We start from the raw sequence: 20,827 nt of genomic DNA on the forward strand, positions 1-20,827 counted from the left end.
ATTGCATTGGGCAAATCTGCTGCAAAAGACCTCTTTAAAGTATTTAAAAAGCAAAGATGTCACCTTAAGGACTGAGGTGCACCTTACCCAAGCAATAGTATTTTCATTTGCCTCATGCCTGCAAAATCTAGAAAATGAATTAAGAAAGACCAAAGAAGAATTGATGCTTTTGAATTATGGTGTTGGCGAAGAATACTGAATATACCATGGGCTGCTAGAAGAATGAACAAATCTGTCTTGGAAGAAGTACAGCCAGAATGCTGTTAGAAGGGAAGATGATGAGACTTCATCTCTGTACTTTGTATAGGCCCATGAGAAGTCCCTGGAGAAGGACATCATGCTTGGTAAAGTAGAGTCAGCGAAAAAGAGGAAGACCCTCAAGGAACACAGTGGCTGCAACAGTGGGCTCACACATAGCAAAGATTGTGAGGATGATGTAGGACCAGGCAGTGTTATGTTTTGTTGCACGTAGGGTCACTATGAATTGGAACAGACTCAACAGCACCTAACGATAACAAAAACAACAGCGTATCCCTTACTGACATAGTGTTCTGTTGTATCATATTGGTAGCTTGAATTGGCTGTGGTGGGAAAATTTACACAGTAGAAATTGGCAAATGCAACAAATCAGAACTTGATCTGTTATTTTGTTTGTTTAGATTAAATAAAATGATGGAGATTTTGTCAGTCTGTAGCCATTGTTCTGTGAATAGCCCCCAAAAATGAAGAAATATTCTTCCAGCATTCAAAAACTATTATGCAGTGCAGCATAGATGTTGCTCACATCTTTGAGGAGCATGCACAGTTCCAACACACGTCTTCATTATTTCAGTAAACAAAAATATCAGCTAACATTCTTGTCTGAATTACATTAACTCATCAGTTACAACCGTAGACTGGCTGTGAAAGAGTTCAGCAAAAATCAAGTGAAGTATTCTGTGAGAATCCACTGGTAATATGGAATTTACAATAAAGAGTATTGTATATTTTTATTATAACATGTAAACTGTGTGCTTTACATCTTATATCAGTAAAAATTATAATAAATTTATACATACATACACATATATAAGCATGCATTTTTTCGGACAGCTGGTTGTAAGCATTTACCAGCACACCACTGGGCCCAAGCCTGTTGCAGTTAAGTTGATTCTGACTCATTGTATCTTTATAGGACAGAGTAGATCTGCCTCAGATGGTTTCCAAGGCAGTAAATCTTTATGGAGGCTGACTGCCATGTCTTTCTCCGGTGGAGTAGCTGGTGGCTTCGAACCATATAACTTTTGGATAGCAGCTGAGTACTTAACCACTGTGCCACCAGCGCTCCATACCACTGGGGCCAGTATTCTGAAATTTTAATAAGTTCCCCAGTTGATTTTTATGCAAACTAAAGTTTGACAACGGGTGCTCAAATTTTCCTAGTAAGGAATTAAGTCACTTCTATGTGTTTTTCTTTTTTTTTTTCCCCTACTACAGGTGTGTCAGGGCAATCTCTTGGGGCTTGGGACAGGAGCAGATAATTTCCATTTACCAAAATAAAAACCAAAAACCAAACGCGTTGCCGTCAAGTCAGTACGACTCATAGGGACCCTATAGGACAGAGTAGAACTGCCCTATAGAGTTTCTAAGGAGCACCTGGTGGATTCGAACTGCTGACCTTTGGGTTAGCAGCTGTAGCACTTAACCACTATGCCACCAGGATTTCCTTTACCAAAATAAGTATGATTAAATTGCAGTTCTCTTAAGGAAAGGGAACTTTAAAAGAAGAAACTGACTTTCTTTATTTTGCTTAGAAAGATGAAGGGGAGTTTATTTTTTTCCTTAATTTTTTCACACAACTTGGTATTTGGATTTCAAAAGGCTGTAATAATAGAAGCCACTTACAACGCATATATGACTTTATTGAAGATTCCCCTCCCTATATATAGGTATGCAAATGATCCTTCTTCACAAAATTAGATAAACCTTTTTTAAGAATGGGCCAAAATGAGTTATATCTATATGGGATCAAAGTGACAATAGCAACGCGAAAGATTAGGTAGGAACCTTAGGGAACAGTGAGTTTATGTTAATGGGGGAGGAACAACCCAGAAAAGGGGAGTGAGAATGGATGCACAACTCGAAGAATGTAATCTCTGTCACTTAATTTTACATGTAGAAATGGTTGAATTGATGTATGTTTTGCTGTGTATATTCTCAAGAACAACAAAAGAAAAAAAGTTATATCCTTCCATATTTTACATTTTTTTAAATTTTAAATAAAATTCATGGGGTAAAGAAGATTAGAAGGAAAGAGATTGAGAGAATGGGAGACACCAAAAGACTCAACTCAGAGAGAGAAATGAGGCAAGAAGGTGACTTTCAACCTGCACAAAATTCCATAACCTCTTAGATGGTTTCAGCTAAAAAGAAGAGGTTGAAATGTGGGCTAAGAAGACATTATCCAAGAGAAAACCATAACTTCTATTTCCTTGTCTTCTGAAAAGAGTAAGAACTATAGATCATATTTGTTACTTGCTAATTCATTCTTAAAGCACTTATTTGTAAAATCAGATACTGAGAACTGGGAGACATAAGAGTAATAGAATGAGAACAATAGAGCTGGAAGGGATCATGTAGCTCAGCCCTTTCATTTTATAGAAACAGAAATCGAAACTCAGAAAGGTTAAGTGCCTTGCCTAAGGGTGGTATAGATACTAGTCTAGTGCTATTAAAAGCAAAAACAATTTAATTTGTGTTGGATTTCTAGTTTGTATATATGCCAAAGTTCATGCTCTAACTATATAAAACGAGTAATGGAGTCAGTGTTTCTAAAAGTCATTTAAGCCACTAGCAACAAATGAGAATGAACTCATCATGCACAATAGAATAAATATGAATAAAAATTGCAGTCGTTTACCTCATCTGTGACTTTTCATTCCGATGTATGGATACTTCTAAATCAGGTTGCTTGATAATTCCACTGATTCAGAAGAATTGTAATTGAATGTTCTTCACGTTCTTCTCTAACCTTGATTATACAAAAGCAGCTTGATGTGAGTCATGCGAATGATTTTAGGACTATTCAGTACCTCTCAAATGATCCAAAAAAGCCTATTATCCAGCAGTTTTTTGCTGTTGCCAATCTCTTCACATAAATGTGAGCTCACTGATTCTCTGGCGTGTTACATTTCAACTTTGTTAATCATCTTCAATATGGAAGACTAATGATCCTTATTCATCTCATTCATTCATTCCACGGGACACCTGTTTAATACCTAAGTATGGCCGTTAAGTATAGGGGATCACATTTTTATTCATTTGGTTGAGAGAAGACGTACAAAGCACTACAGTATTATTTCTTTTCTGAAGAACATATTCAGAATGTTCTTTATCCCCTAAAATATGGATTTATTTTAAAAAGCAACTTATCATTGAACATTAAGTGATGTATTTTTCTGAAAAATAAACTTTACTACAAGCAATTTAGATGTTCAGATTTCATATTTATTTTCCAGTTTTTGAGAAAGCTTTATACTTAACCTTCATTTACTCCTTTGCAACTCATGCTTTTTAAATCATTTATAATTATTAATTCCTTTTTTCCAGGTAGTTAGCTACAGTCATCAATTAATTAATTCCACTTATTTGAATAGCAAATAGTATTTCATTTTTCACCAAAGGAAATTAAGAGGAGAAATAAAGCAGTTACTTGTCCATAGGTTCACACAAAATTAGGAGATACAATTCAATGAAAATCTAGTTCAAGGCACTAGAAGCACTAGGCGAGGTTGTTTTTTCTTTTCCCTGACAACACATACAACGGCATTTTCCCTACCCCTTGCTCTTCATAGTCTTGACAAATTTACATTTGTTTATTATGTTCTAGGAGTTCCGGGAAAAGAAGAAAGTCATTAGAGAGAAGGGCTAGAATTTGCACATTCTATTTCCCATTTACTACTGATTCCTTCTTGTCAGTTGATTGTCTTCCATGTAAAATGGAAAGAATACCCCAAATACATGCATCACCTTTACAAAGGGTTTGAAGGAAACCATTCAAATATAACATTTATGAATATTTACAAAATATTCTGTTAGCAAAATAAAATCAAAACTTTCCCTTCTGACCTCCCTATTTCTGCCAGTAGAACTATTTTTTCTCTTTTTTGTCCAATTTAGAAATCCTTCATCCTGCTGTTCATGTCTTCTCATCACATTTTAATTCTTCTCCTCTCCATCTTTAAAAACTTTCAAGAGGCTTTCTTCTTCCTTTTTTACATCAACACTTTTCTAGCTCCAATTCTTTGCAAGTATTCTTCATGCTTCTTTCCCCAACTTAAGTGTAGTAATATTGAACCCGAGAGTTGTATTTATTTCTCTTTCTGTGGGTGCAGTGAATTACTTAATGTGGCCCTTTAGCTGTGGTCTTTGTGACTCACACACAGTGATTGGGTGGGACTATCCAAATAAGTATATGGAAACTGTGAGGGTTGGAGTTGTATATCAACTTGGCTAGGCCATTATTCCCAATATTGTGTGGTTGTCCTCCATTTTCTGTGTTGTGGATCCTGACCTCTACATGTTGATGAGGCAGGTTTGATGTGGGGTGTGTCTTGGGTTGTAGCCTTGCAAGGAGGGCGTGACTCAAGTCCCACCATTACTCAAGTTACACCCTTCCCTGGGGTGTGGCCTGTATCTAAGGTATATGTGTGGATGCCCTGGCAGGGCTCTCTCTCTTTGCATCTGGATTATGCGTTGGGTTCGTGATCATCTAACCTCTGGTTCTTGAATTTGAGCCAGAGTACTGCCATCTGACCTGGCCAATTCTAGGATTGGCGGGCCCCTGCAGCCCAATGGGCCAGCAGCCTATTGTCTGACCTGATTCTCCAGCTTCTACAACCTTGAGAGCCAGCAGCCTGTGGTCTGACCTGCCGATTTGGGTTCATCAGCTCCTGCAGCCACCTGGGTCAGGAGAAGCCTACACCTGGCCCAAGGATTTGGGCCTTGGCCAGCCTCCACAACTGCGTAAACTATTTTCTTGGTATGGTTTATGAGTTCTGTGAGAGGTTGCATGGAATTAGGGAACCTAAAGACAGGAGGGAGAGTACTGAGGGGAGGGTGAATAGTTGATGTTAGATATGATGGAGTGGTACAGCAGTTTGGAAAAGTTGGACATTTGGTACATCTTTAACCTCTGCCTCATAGGAACCAGCTTTGTGCTGATCCTTAGAAAAGAAAATATTCATTTATTCTCTAAGATCTGATTGCTCATTATTTCATATTATGTTCATGTATGTTGATGTCAGAAGAACCAGAGTTTTTTTGTTTGTTTTTTAATATATTAGTCTAATTCTTTAGTTTGTCACATATGGGTCCTTTTTAATATGGAATACATTTTAGTACATTATGCTTAGTCCTACATAAAAAAATCTAAAGTTGGAATATTCCACTTGGGTATCAATTGCACCTTTCTCTTTAGAAAATTAACCAGGGAAACTGTGACCTCTAATTGTCACCAAGAATTCAGACGAAATAGGTAGTGTTCTAGTAGAGTAGAATAATTATCAACGTACTAATACAGATTCTCTGTTCAATAAGGTCCCAACCACAGCCTATTAATAACTAAAAGTAGAGTAACATCTTGTCAGTAACCACAGACCTTCTACAGTGACACTTTATCTGTTATGGTGTTAAGGCTTGCTTAAGGTATAAGGATAATTTGAGTGAGAATTTGGTCACTGAGGGATTTCAGTATTTTTCTATTAATGTAGTAATGATAATTAGCATTTACATAGTACTTTTCATTTCAGAGTGCTTTATAAACGTTACTTTATTAATCCTCGTTACACATTACAACATAAACATATTGAGTGAATGAAAATGATTGCTAGATCAAATATATGAGCTATAATGTTCAAAGTGTATTCCCTAATTAATACCAAGGACTACATGCATACATAATTATATATAAATTAGATACTTTGGATTTATTTCTTAATGGCAGAATCAAAGCACAATACACAATACTATTTTAAGTTGATGGAGATATAGCTGCTGATTTTAGGTTGAGCTTCAAAAAGCATGTATTCCAATTAAGTTACAGCTTTTGCAGAATATAAACTTTCTGTTTTCAAAGCAGAATATTATGGTTTTGCTGATAAGTTACCTGTCTTTGTTTAACATTTATGAGCATTTGGGGGTGTTGATCAAAAGAGAGAAAACATGTTATTGCACAAAACAGTTGAGATTCCCAAAAAGAGAAAGGGTAAACCTTTTATATAAAAAAGTAACATCCTAAGATAATTAAAAAATTCTTAATAGAGCATTTTGTATGAGAAATAGGTTTTCAGTTTTAAATTTCAGATTGTATTTAAGAGTTTCTTTGATCACAACTCTTAAAGTCCCTTTTTATTCCATTATTTGTTTTATCTATTATTTATACTTTTTCCATGGTTCCTAGACTTTTTGTAGGTACATTCTGCCCTCAGTGGGAAGAACATCCAATAACTGGGAGAATGCAAAAAGAAGTTTAGATTATCATTTAAGAAAAGAATGTATATTAAGAACGAAGATAAAAAAGTGAAAGTGGTTAATTGGATTTTTGGCTAGGAGAAAGAGAAAATTAAAAAATAAAGATTTTCAATAGCAATGTATATTTAAAACCATCCATCCAAAGGCCACACAGCTAGTGGACATGCTAGTTAAATGTGCCTGGTTTCAGCCAAAAGGCAACTCCTTCAGAAAGATATTGTAATAATGTACATGAATATAAAACTTAAAACACCTCAGGAATACAAGTGGGAGGGCTATTGTTTCTTGATCTGGGTGTGGTTACATAGCTGTGTTGGATTGTGAAAATTTATGGAGATATGCACTTCTAATTTGTGGACTTTTCTGTAAATTATAGTTCAATAAGACGTTCAAAACTCAATCAATAGTTTAAAAGCTTAGAGCCATGTTTAAAAAAATACTATTATTTTGCTAGGATTGGTGGGTTTTGTTTTTTATCCTTTTAATTTTACTTTTTCTCTTAGAAGTATGACTCTGGAGCAGGTTTATAATTCTGAGAGAGGAAATACTGTAAATCATGAGCTTCGCTGTAGGTTTTTTTTTTTCTTTCTTCCTTGCATTCATAAAAGATGGAAACAGGAAAGTGCTCTGACATTAGTTGTGCCATAACATCCTCCACACACAGAGTGATTGTAAAAGCACGCTGGTGAGCCTGCCTGCCTGCCTGCCTTCCATTTGATCTCTTTGGGGACCAGCACAGGCCATCATTTGTGAAAGTCGTCTTCTTGCAGGCTGGATAAATGCATTTTCCCTTCCTTGCCACAGGACAAATGGAAGCTAGTAATTTCTAGTCCTATAGCAGTGAATACAAAATCAAAAGAGGCTAACTCACTGCAGTGACAGCTTCAAAAGGAATTCTTATTTGAAGATTTTTTTTTTTTCCACAGTGCTTGCTTTATTTAGCACTGAAGCTTGTCTGCTAAGCCAGCTTTCAGCAGCCTCCAGGAAAACCTCTGTGCGCTGTGTTTTATATTAACAGTGCCCCCTATTCAGTTATTCTTGCTAAGCAGATACAGCTGCTATGACAGCTTAAGGTAGGTAGTTTTTGAGTAGGGACTATTTTATATCAGAGTAGCTGTAACTGGAGAGCCCAATGTTCCGAGAACATGCTTTTAGGGATCCATGAATACTCCAGAAAAAAATTTTGTAGACTCAGATTTTATTTTGAAGAAACCCTAATTTTAAAAAAGCAACTTTAATACATGCATTTTCTGGTTGATTTGGATGATCACCTCATTATTGAGTACCATCAGGTGACTTTAGGACCTACATTTATAATATAGATAATGCCAAAAACCCACAAAGGAACTGTATGTTATGTTCACTAAACCTGTGTCCAGAGTGAGCTTGGGTTGCTGTTCCTGCAGTCGGGCTCATTTCCTACTTGCCTCTCATGCATGTGTCCATCCCTCTGCTGAAGGGTTTCGAATGTATAGAAATAACCTTTTCTTTATAACAACATGACCGAACTTCACAGAAATAACTTTTTTTTTTTAAACTACATAGCCCAGCTGACACAAGTGACAGCAATCAATTCCAATGCTAAGGAAACTGGCTGTGTTCCATCTGTTGAAGGACCTCACTCTTTACTTTCCTAAGGGATTTTCAAAGTAATTTTGATTATATGAGATTTTCCTTGACTTTAGAAATTAATTCCTGTGTAACTACCCCCCCGCCAACTCATGGTCACCTTGGGAGCCATGATTTAGTCTCAGCCGAACATCATCTGCCCCATTAATTTAATGTTGTTAATTTAGAACAAAGAACCATAAGGTAAAGATCAAGTCAGCCTAGTAGTCAAATAGTTGTTACAATGTTGTTGTACGCTATCGAGTTGATTCCAACTCATAGCAACCCTATATGACAGAGTTGAACTGCCCCATAGGGTTCCGTAGGCTGAAATCTTTATGGGAGCAGATCTCTAGGTCTTTTCTCCAGTGGCACAGTTATTGGGTACGAACCACCGACCTTTTGGTTAGCAGCCGAGCCCTTAACCATTGTGTCACCAGGGCTCTTTAATTATTCCAATATCTATGTACATATGTTGTTGTTAGTTGCTGTCTAGTTGGTTCTGACTCATGGCGACCCCATATGTTACAGAGTAGAACTGCTCTGTAGGGTTTTCTTGGCTGTACTCTTAATGGAAGCAGACTGCCAGGATTTTTGCGATACCACTGGGTGGGTTTGAACTGCCAACCTGTAGGTTAGCAGTCAAGTACAAACTGTTCATGCCACCCAGGGACCTTGTGTACATATATTACTGTAAAATTATTGGTGTTTACTATGTTATCCTTGATTCATTGTTGGTTTTTTGTTGAAGACAGAAAGTAGAGAAGGTAGTTTTTAAATAATGTTCAGAACATACTTTAGAGTGGAAGGGTTTGATACGTTTTAGAACTATTTGCTTCCAATTTTTCTAAAGTAAGTTTTATTATTGTTATACTTTATTTTTCATAAGACTGGCGGTGGCTCCAGACCTGCTTTTTCAGTACTTCCATAAGAAAAGAATCCATTATCCAAAACTGTGGTTTAGGATAGTAGATAATGGGTGAGCCTTATCCCTTACCTTTATTTCTTCCTAGGAGTGTGTAATGGATTTCAATCCACGACTGACTTTCTGAAGGGCTCTTCCAATTAGTAGGATGTAGTTTATAACAGTATGTTGGTTCCCTCAGGATCAATGGTTAACCTATCCTTTTATTGAAATAGGAAACAACCAGGACAAGATGAGCTCATGAAGCGTAGAGGGCTATCTCTAGAGGGAAAAATTAGGAGAGGCCAACAGACTTCTCTGGACCTAAGATGTAATAGGTTATTTTCATGCATTATTCCACATACTTACTTTACTACTTAGCTACGAATCCAAGCAGGAACTACAAGCTATTATTAGAAAAGCAAGCTAATAGTTTGGGATGGATAACCTCATATCCCATGCATACACCTCCCATTAAGAGAAATGAACTTCCTGCTTAAGTGGATGTCCTTAAGTACCACTCATTACTTATCTATTCTTGCTTAATTCCTTTATCTTAGCTTCAGGATCTTTCATAGATAAAATGTGTTGGAAATCTCTGAGAAATAGAGCTCATGTTTTAGTAAATAAAGTTTACTAAACATTAAGATTGAAGAATTAGATTCAATACCCAGCGTATCACCAGTTAGCTGCATTACTTCGGGCAGCACTTTTAATCTCTCTCATCTCCTTTTCCCTATCCGTAAAGTGCAAGAGTTGAACTCCATCATCTGAGAGGTCTCTTTCAATTCCAAAATTCTACGAGTCTATATATATTTGATAAAATACCTCACTGTGGTTATACACCTCTGCCCAAGCAGAGGACGGCAATTTCTCAAAAAAGACAAGCTGAGACTCTTGTGGAGTGGCCATCCAGTTTTCATCTTGCTCAAGATTAGATTCTGATTGAAAGCTATTTTCAGATCTCATCCAGTGTCTGGAAATACTCGTTTCTTTCATTGTCAGACTACTCTTATCGTAGTTTAGCAGTTTTACCACTCCACCACCTGTGTGTACCACAGTCCTTTCCTGTGCAGTGATGTGCTTCTAAGGCATTAGCCATTGCTTTTCTACATTTCTTTTTAAAAATGATTTTTTTAACTCTTCCATTGTTAATGTCTTCACTATTACAAATGCTCCTATTATGTTATGAAAGAATAAAATGATATATAATGGAATATCCTTCATAATATCATTTGATCTATATTTAGTGAATCTTGAAGCCCATTAAGCTAAAATCCTGTCTTACCACAAGGAAATAACAATCATGAAAGACCCCTTGAACAGGGATGTTTTGGGTTCAGTCCTCTGTAAATGCAGAACATTAGTAGCTACAGGTCGGTATTCACCAGTGTACCTCAGAGAGGGGGTGAACCTGGGGCCCAGGGACAGAACAGGTTTACTTTGGAACAAGAAGACCAAAACAAGATAAATGCAGCTACCTGGAAAGAGGAGCTGTCAGGATCTACTCAAGATGACAGTTTTACAGGATAAGGGATAAATACAGAGGGAAACAAAAATGTCAGCATTAACATTTCAAAAGGCTTCTCTTCCTTTCCACAAACATAGCATCATGTGCAGTGACTTCTAACTCAGATCTCATAATATAAAGCAGGTTGTCTTGGGTCTAGTCAAGGAGAGCTTATTACTCAAAACCATGAAAGACCTTGAAACAATACATTATCAACTTCTTCATGGCCCCATGGCCTCTAACCCGAAAATGTTATTGTTGTAAGACCATGATATTTATATTTTATTAAAATGTATTTATTTCAAAGAGGATTCTATTTTTTATATACTTAGTTTAGACCCTTCTGAGTCAGTCTTTCTTGTAGTAACAGAGGGTTCCGTTTTAAGAACATCTATTTTGTACAAGATCTTTAACAGCCCAAATTTTGAATTCTAATTCCCTTTTTTTTCCTTCTTTTTACCATCTTTTTACTTCTTTGGTATTCCCATGTTCCTTTCCCCCCTTCTCCCATTCCTATATAATTAGTTGGAGAAATTTGATGTGCTTCAGTTTCTTCAACCAAAGAAGTTCCGAATCTATGGCTGTGAAAATATATTTATTAAAAAATATCCATGTGCTAATTATTTTAAGTCTACCATTGGAAAGAATAATGAAAATAATAGCTGACATTCATTGAATTTTTCATATGCTCCAATTAGAGTGCTAAGATCTTTACAAGGTTACTCATTTAGAGACTAGGTAGAGTTTTCCTTGTTGTTGTTGTTAGTTGCCATGGAGTCATTTCTGACTTATGGTGACCCCAGGCATGCAGAGTAGAACCGTTCCATAGGGTTTTTAAGGCTGTGAGCTTTTGGAAGCAGATCACCAAGCCTTACTTCTGAGGTGCCTCTGGGTGGGAATGAACTTCCATTCTTTCGGTTAATAGCTTAGCTCTTAACTGTTTGTGCAACCTAGGAGTCCCTGAATGGGGCAAGCAGTTAAGCACTTGACTACTAGCCGCAAGGTTGGCAGTTCAAACTCACCCAGAGGCACCTTGGAAGACAGTCCTGGCAGCCTTCTTCCAAAAGGTCACAGTCTTAAAAACCCTGTGGAGAAGATCTACTCTGTATACATGGGATTGCCACCAGACGGAATCAACTCAATGGCAGCTAACACCACCACTAGTCTAAACCAAAAAACCAAACCTGTTGCTGTTGAGTCGTTTGCAACTCATAGTGACCCCATAGGACAGAGTAGAACTGCCCCATAGGGTTTCCAAGGAGCAGCTGGTGGATTCAAACTGCTGACCTTTTGGTTAGCACCCGAGCTCTTAACCACTGCACCACCAGAATCCCAGTACTAATCTACCAAGTATTAAATAGACAACTTTCTAGATTCCACTCATTTTAGACAAAGGGATTCACTGAGCACCTAGCTGGAAACTGATGATGATCTTGTAAGGCACCATGGTCAGATAACTGTGTATGACTAAAATACATAGATTAATTCCAAGCTCTCTACCTGAAAAAATTTACATGTGGAAATGTACAGTATTTATATTGAAATATTAATCAGGGCAACAGTTCACTTCCTTTTCTGCCTTTCTTTCAGACAAACTCAGTTCTGTAATTTCAAGCCATTTTGGTTATTTTGAGTAATTACTGTTCCCATCTTTTTTACTCAGTGGGATTCCATTTCTCTAGTCTTTTGCCATGGAAGCCCTGGTGGCCTGGTGGCACAGTGGTTAAAGTACTCGGCTGCTAACCAAAGGGTTGACGGTTTGAACCCACCAGCCACTCTGCAAGAGAAAGATACGGCAGTCTGCTTCTGTAAAGATTACAGCCTTGGAAGCCCTATGGGGCAGTTCTACTCTGTCCTACTGGGTTGCTATGAGTCGAAATCCATTTGCCAGCAGTGGGTTTTTGGTCAGTCTTTTCCCCTGGGTTAACTTTTCCATCTATTCTATTCTCTCTCTGCTGTTTACTTTTACTCTAGCCACAGAATCAGTCATTCTGAGCAGCTTTTTCAGCCAGCATATGTTTTTTATATTCTGAGTTCATTTTATGTACATTTCTTAACTATCTCAGTTCTGGTTTTGTTTTTAAATTTTATGTGGTAAAATATTAGCAGAAGCATTTTTTTTGATGATGGATGTCAGAGATAGACTTCATATATAGCCTACCAAAACCAAACTCGTTGCTGTTGACTCGATTCTGACTCATAGCGACCCTATAGGACAGAGTAGAACTGCCCCATAGGGTCCCAAGGAGTGGCTGGTAGATTCGAACTACCGACCTTTTGATTAACAGCCAAATGCTTAACCACTGAGCCATCAAGGCTCCTCATATATAGCCTAGTGAATTGAAGTGAATGGATCCTTATGAGGCTTCATATCTTGTGGCCCAAGCACTGTGTTTCACCAGAAGGGCAGACGTAGTCAGAGCACATTGCAAATCATCGGTGAAATATGCAAAACTAGCTGAAGTTTCTGAGTTCACCAGAAGTAAGATCAGTATAGAGGTTATGGAAATAATAATACATCACTATGACAAGGATCATATTGGAGTTAGAAGGTCAGAACCTTCCCGCCGAACAGTAGGTTGAAATATGCTTCTCTCAAAAGCTGCCACCTGCTATTGGAGCAGCTGTGGATTCAGGAGCCTTGCAGGCCCCTGGACTGCTTTGTTTGAGAAAGTTCAAGTTGTTCCTGCTGGGACTTCTCACTGTATGTATACGCAAGCACATGAGCTCTGCAGGTCACACTGTAGTAAAGTCATGGCAGAAGAGATCACGGTCGTTTACAATAATTTTTATTTCGAGATAATATATAAATAACAGTAGGCTTCAGTAATGCCTAAAATGTATGTAAATATGCTTCCTAAATATTTTGTTTCTTTTGAGATAACTTGGGTTTAGAATTTTGCTCAATTAAAATACCATTGTTAAACTGTGTATTTGTTGTTGTTAGGTGCCACCGAGTCGGTTCGAACACGTAGCAACCCTATGTACCTGCACCGCTAAAATGCTATTGCCTTGAGTCGAATCCAACTCACAGCAACCCGATAAGACAGAGTAGAACTGCCCCATAGGGTTTCTAAGGCTGTAATCATTATGGAAGCAGACTGCCACATCTTTCTCCTGCCGAGCGGCTGGTGGGTTTGAACCACTGACCTTTCGGTTAGCAGCTGAGTGCTTAACCACTGTGCCACCAGGGCTCCTAACTGTATTTTTCCATTAATAAATAAAATAATTTTTCAAAGTCACACAGAGTTGTAATTCTATCACTCCAGGGTTAAATAATGATGATAACCCAAGCATTATCCATAATTGAAAGCATAATATCCGCACCCCACCCCACCCCCACAGTATTTAGAAATGTCTCATTTCCGCTGATTCAGTGGATCAAACTGATCAGACAAATTTGCTGTGAATAAATTCCTTTGGCCATTACTCATTATTAGTATAGTTTTTTAAGTATTATCACCTAATTTTCCTTCTGTATTTTTTTTTTATTTCCGGAGCTTGTTGTAAATTATGAAAACTTTTTACTTTGGACCAATGTATATTCACTGTCCTCTGCCCATGTAAGAATCATATTCTATAAGACAAAACTTAGAGTTTCTAAAATTCATTTCCTCCACAGTCACTATAATACATAAGTCAGAAGTGCAGTATGCTTTTCTCCAAAATGTGTTAATCATCTCATATCACTACTTGATTTTTTGAATTTTTTTTTTTAATTTTAACTCTCATATTCTTGAATTTCTTATACTGGTACTATGCTGCCTTTACAGTGGAGTGAGTAAATGGCATGATGAGCCTGTGACTCACTTTTAAATCTATAAAGAGGGCAGCAAATGGACAATTATATAGCAATGGCTATTATTAATTTGGAGAAAACTTTAATAAGTGTGGTTATACATGCCTTCATATTTAAAATTTGTTTCTGACTTATTCCTGTGCTTTTCTTTAAGTATAAAACCATTCAATTTAGACTGTTCTAAAGAACATTATCTAATGGCAAGATGCATTGTTTTATTGCACCTGTCAATAGCTGGCATGATTCTATTAGTAATATTCCTGCTACTCTTAATTTGGTGACAGATTTCAGCTTTAATGATGAATGTCTTCAATATTTCCAGAAGTGTGTTAATTTATTAACTTCTTCCATTTTATTTTTTTAAGTCGTGGTTAAGAATGATAAACTAAGTTGTAGAATAGAGATCAAAATATGTTTTACTGGATTCTTTGAATGCTGAGATGTAATGAAAAACCAAGAGATAATTCTCAGTGCACATGTGAGCCTTTTACTTGGATATACAATTTATGGCAGTGAGGTGGGGGCAGAGTGGACTCTCCTCTGGTACTGTCTATTTAAAATAAAAAACTATAAAAAAAACTGAAATTCAGTAAATGGTAGGTAGTCTTTAAGCACCAGAGACTGTGCTGGGTGGATACTTTATATGATCCTGTCACTCTGTTGCTTAAAATCTTTCAGTGGCTTCTTTGCACACAGAGAATAAAACCCAAACTCTATACACTCCACATGGCCTGGACTCTTCTTAATCTTCTGACTCACAACCACCCAAGCCCCTTGTTCGCTATCTTCTTCCACCCTGGCCCACCTGTCTGCAGACATGCCCAGTTCCTATTGAGGCCTTTTCTTTCTACCTGGAATGTTCTACCCAGATCTCCTGGCTGCCTCTTTCTCATAAGGTCTTTCCTTGACCACAGTAGATAAATCAGCTGTGCATTTTCATATTATCCTGTTAAGCTTTTTGCCTTAGTTCACTTGTTTATATATTTGGTATTTTGTTTTTGCCTACCTCTCCTACACCACCACTCCCATTAGAGCATAAACACCATGTGAGAGCAGGAAACCTGGATACTGTATATTGTTTTTTTATTGTATCCCCAGTGTATAGAACAGTGCCTAGAATATAGTAATTGGTCAATAAATATTAATGAATGAATTATTACCATTTTTCACAATAACCTTGTAAGATAGGTGTGATGTTTATTATACACATGAGTAATGTCTCTTGAAGTCAACTAAACTAATAATATGAATCTGTGGGATTTAGAATTCATGTGACTCTAAAGCTGGTATTTTTTCCACCATTCTCTTTTGATCAGTGGAGATATTACATAATTCTGAATCAGGTCATCAGCTAATGATTTTCAAAGTAGTACAAACTAGGCGTGTTTACTAAATAACATGCAGTGCATTTAGGAAAGCTTGTTCTCAAAAGTAAAATAATTTTAAAATAAATTTTAAAATACTCTGAATTATCCCTTCTATATTTAAAAGCACAGACAAAAAATAAGATACACCTGTAGTCATTATTTATTCTTATTCCTTTAAAACTCACTTGAAATTTATGAAAGAAAGAAGGAAGAAACTATTGTAAAAAAAAAAAAAAACTCAGTGAAGTTGATTTAGGAGATTGGATAGAGATCTCTGTGAAAATGTCAAAGAGAAGATATCCAGTTGATTAAATATAAAATGTTTATCATTTAATTTATTCTTGAACTATCTCCGGGAAGATTAAAATCAGTACTATACAGAGAAATTTCCTTTGTATTTTATTACTGAAGTATTAAATATTACTTGCTGTATTTTCTTACTACACTTTATATATGGTAAATCAAAATGCTTATGTTGTTAGTTAAGTTACCTGTCATATTTTTCTATATGTAGCTTCCTTTGTCTTTCTCATGAAAATTACAGCTGAAAGGAAAATTCCTTGCGGGAGGTGGAACACCCCATCATCTGTTATTTATTAGCATATTTTATTTCTAAATTTCTAGTATAAATCTGTCAGTCTCACACACCTGCACATAGTAATTATTTAAATAAAAATCAGCTCTCAAAATTGAGATAAAAACCTACTTTTAAGATATACCAGATATGATACCTTGCTGTGTCAACTGTACTGTACAAATATTTTTAACATCTATTAAATTTTGAATACTACCATATACCATATTGATTTGAGCACAGTATAAATTAAAGAATACATATAATTATAGAAGCTTACTGTCTTCTATGAACTTTTGATTTAAAATTAGAAAATAGTGACAGATATTACTAAGGGTCCCTCTAACAACATTTACAATTAAAATGTGGAATGGGAAGAATTTAGCATATACAGGAATAGGAGAAGGAATGAGGAAGTCTGAGTTAGTATTTATGATTTCTGTGGTGAGAGGTTAGCAAATTCAATGGGGCTAAGATTTGGATAGTATTTTGGAATTTATGCCTTATTTGACGGGAAGACTGAGAAAGATGGAAGAGAAGGGATTTTCAAGAGGTCTCTGAAGTGTCCTTAGCAAAGATAAAGACTTATTACTCAGAGGCTTTCAGCTGAAGTTAGGGTCTAAAATGAGTGAGGATCAGGTTTCTGTTTAGAAGTTGTGAATGAGCATAGCTTAGAAACCAAACAAAGTGATTCCTATACATAAGTTTGAGACATTAGAGCCTCTGATAATAGTAATACCTTGAAAGCCCAAATTGTGAGCCACTTCAATTTGTAAAAAAGTAGAAAAGCCAGTTGTTTGGAGCCCATGGAGCAAATCATTCAGTTCACTGACTTTTTTGAGTGTTCTGGAATATAGATAAAGCATGGAGAGTAGCAGCAGTTTTCTTCTGTGGGCTTATGACTGGTATCTCGTGTATCTGTGGGAAACTATTGTTGTTCGGTGCCCTTGAGTCAGTTCCGACTCATAGCGACCCTAGGTACAACAGAATGAAACACTGTTCGGTCCTGCGCCATCTTCACAATCGTTGTAATGTTTGAGCCCATTGTTGCAGCCACTATGTCAATCCGTCTTGTTGAGGGTCTTCCTCTTTTTCGCTGACCCTCTACTTTACCAAGCATGATGTCCTTCTCCAGGGACTGATCCCTTCTGATAACCTGTCCAAAGTATATGAGACGTAGTCTCGCCATCCTTGTTTCTAAGGAGCGGTCTGCTTGTACTTCTTACAAGACAGATTCGTTTGTTCTTTTGGCAGTCTGTGGTATATTCAGTATTCTTCACCAAGGAAACTAGTCATTTGAAATACCACAGACTGCCTTACATGATAGTTTTGTTGTTATTGATACATTGAAAATTAATGAATTAATATGAAATTATTCTGTAGACCATAAAGCACCATACAAATAAACATATATAGCTTTTTTTAGTATTATGGGTTAATAATCATTTAAATAAAAAACCTTGTTTTTGTTTTGAAATGCCTTTTTCACATTTTCATATTTGAAATGTGTATTTTGTGTGTACATGTGCTTTCAGATAATCACAAGGACTGTTCTGGTGTGTCCTTACATCTCACACGTCTACCGTAAGTACTTCCAGTTATCCTAGATAAATGACAATGTTAAGATCTTTGAGAACTTAAAAGTGGAAAATTTACTGTATTAGTCATTTATTGCTACATAACAACAAGTCACCCTAAATTTAGCAGCTTAAAACCACAAACATTAATTATTTCACATTTTTCTGTGGTCAGGAATCTGGGTACAGTTTAGCTGGGTCCTCAGACTGGTCGTCTTGTACAAAGGCTATAATCAAGGTTGGGCTGGGGCTGCAGTCACTTCCAAGATCACCCACATGGTTGTTGGCAGGATTCAGTTCCTTGCTGACTGTTGTCCAGAGGTCCCCTCACTTCCTTACCCTGTGGGTTCTTAACAGTGTAGCTCACAACATGGCAGTTGGCTTCCGTTAGAGCAAGCAAGCGAGAAAACAACAGAGGGCGTACAAGATGGAAGCCAGCATCTTTTTGAACCTAATTTCAGAAGTGTCATACCATCACTTTCTTCATATTCTGTTCATGAGAAGTCACTAGGTCCAGCCCACGCTCAAGGGGAAGGGATTAGACAAGGGCATGAATGCTGGAGGAATCAGTGGGAGCCATTTAGAGGTTTTCTTCCACATTCACCAGCCCATAAAAGTGTGTTTATAGCTATTTGCCCAAGAAACGTGTTTTTTAATAAAAATAAAATGTATTCTATTTCTTTTTCTACATTATTTCATTTTAATATTCACAAGAATCACATTTTATAGATATTGAGGTATATGTTATTTTTACAAGGCAATAGTTTTTACTTTCTGAGATATTTGATATGTTACTTTTTTCTGCAGACAGCCTTTAATTGCTGGCATGTACCTTTTGATGTCTGTTGACACTGTTATTCCAGCAGGGGAGAAAGGTGAGTGATGATGTTTGCGTATTTACCATTACCTCATTACCTAATCTGTAGAAGTGGGTTTTGAGTATTTATTTATAAACTTTTTGAAATGACTAATATTTTTCAGTCGCTGAAAAATAAACCAATTCTTTATTATCCTTGGATTTAAAATAGATTTTTGTATTATTACAAGCCATTTGTTTATTACTTTTCCACTTATGTATTCAGACACTAAGACTTGAGGCCCATAGGTAGGTAGTGGGTTACATACGAAATTAAAGAATAAATCTTAAGTATTTTACAGATCAATCGTCCTTTCTCTAGATGCAAAAGACAAACTAAGTAACATATAGTGGCATAAACTACTGCCTAGAATATTAAGTTCAAGAGGCTAGGAAATGTAACACTGACTCAGTCTTTGAACTTAAATATACTGGGATTATTTCCACATCTGGAAAGTATGAATGATAATAGCTGATGCTCCTAAACTTAAAAAAATCTACAAGAGTAAATAATATTGTTTATCAATGTGCATCTAAAGTCCCTCTAAAGAAAGTGGCATACATAAAAAGACCAGACTTAATGGTCTGACAGAGACTGGAGGAACCTCCAAAACTATGGCCCCTGGAAGCTCTATTAACCTAGAAGTCCACTCTTCAAACAAAGATTAGGCAGGACTATAAAACAAAAGATAATGCTTGTGAGGAGTATGCTTCTTAGTTCATCCAGAGGCAGGATGAGAAGGCAGGAAGGGACAGGAACTGGTTAAATGGACACAGGTAACCCTGGTGGAAAAGGGAGAGCATGCTGTCACATTGTGGGGATTGCAACTAATGTCAGCAAACAATATGTGTATAAATTTTTGTATGAGAAATTAGCTTGAGCTGTAAGCTTTCACCTAAAGCGCAGTAAAAAAAAAAAAAGAAGTGCCATATTAGGTATTATTCATTTCTGGTTTGGGGGGGAATTTTTTAAAGTTAATAACTAGTAAGTAATTTATGATCTCTTCATCACCATTCATTTATTATTAAAGAAATATTTATTGAATAGCTACTGTGTGTTAGAGTGTAAGGAAGAAAAGTATACAAAATATCCCTTCTCAACAGAAACTATCAATCTAATTAGGTGTTTGCATTCAATTTTTTGAAAATCTGTTCCAAAAATAAAAACTAGTTTTTAGGTCTTTTCAACTGTCTGAATTTCAAGATAGAGGTAATACATTAAACTTGTGGTTTCACTGACGGTATTTTGATTTGACTGTCGTCATTTTGTTTATGAAAGAAAAATGTGAGGGCTGGGAGTTCTTAGTTCTTAGAGTGGCTGACATGTAAGTGCTTAATGTCTGCTGGGTATGTAGTGAGCGTGTGTTCACTTCATAGGAAAACCCCAGTCTCTAGCATCTTGTGAATACCATTCACATACTTTTAGAAAAGGATAATACTGTTTTCCAGTTGAATCGTGACCTTTTTCTGTTTTCATTTCTAACAGTGGTGAATTCTGACATTTCATGCCATTATAAAAACTATCCAATGCATGTCTTTGCTTATCGAGTTCACACTCACCATTTAGGTAAGAACTTTAAGCTACATGTTAAATGATAAATATGCTTTTTAAAAACTATATGTATAATGATAAATTATAAAAATACTCACTAGTGCTATAAATGTGAAATGTAAATTTTATTTAGCCTTAAATCTGTCTGAATGAAATGGATTTTGCATAATACCTTGAAATATTTTATGCTGTTTCATAATATTCTCATTAAGATACCAAGCATTTTGGGTTCTGAAGATGTTCAGATTCTGTTTTAAAATAAGAAAGCAGATATTCTTCTTTTATTATTGTTATAACACCTTATTGATAAGTGATTATAACTTGTTTTTATTACAGGTAAGGTAGTAAGTGGGTACAGAGTAAGAAATGGACAGTGGACACTGATTGGACGTCAGAGCCCTCAGCTGCCACAGGTGTGTAGAATCTAATTTAATTTTTATAGAAAAAATATTAATCACCAAATAGTAACTTTTAAAAAGCCATCGTAGAACTTCTGTGAATTTAGAATCTAAAAATTTCTGAATCTACCTTTACTGTGTATCTGAGCTGTATAACCATTTTACAACTTCC

General features: G+C 36.4%; 1 protein-coding gene across 18 annotated transcripts in view; it reads left to right on the forward strand.

Annotated features, from left to right (window-relative positions):
- PAM (peptidylglycine alpha-amidating monooxygenase) overlaps positions 1-20,827 on the forward strand; it is a 358,633-nt gene that overhangs the window by 235,415 nt on the left and 102,391 nt on the right. For all 18 annotated transcript variants that reach the window (XR_002823834.1, XR_002823835.1, XM_023730151.1 and 15 more), the window contains 4 exons: positions 17,808-17,856; positions 18,657-18,724; positions 20,192-20,272; positions 20,594-20,670. Coding sequence is in view for 16 of the 18 variants with exons in the window: in XM_023730151.1 (XP_023585919.1) it covers positions 17,808-17,856; positions 18,657-18,724; positions 20,192-20,272; positions 20,594-20,670 (275 nt within the window). In the remaining 2 variants the exon portion in view is untranslated. The remainder of the gene's footprint in view (positions 1-17,807; positions 17,857-18,656; positions 18,725-20,191; positions 20,273-20,593; positions 20,671-20,827) is intronic.

This window comes from Trichechus manatus, unplaced genomic scaffold (genome assembly GCF_000243295.1).
Source record: "Trichechus manatus latirostris isolate Lorelei unplaced genomic scaffold, TriManLat1.0 scaffold00032, whole genome shotgun sequence".
Classification (NCBI taxonomy): Eukaryota; Metazoa; Chordata; class Mammalia; order Sirenia; family Trichechidae; genus Trichechus; species Trichechus manatus.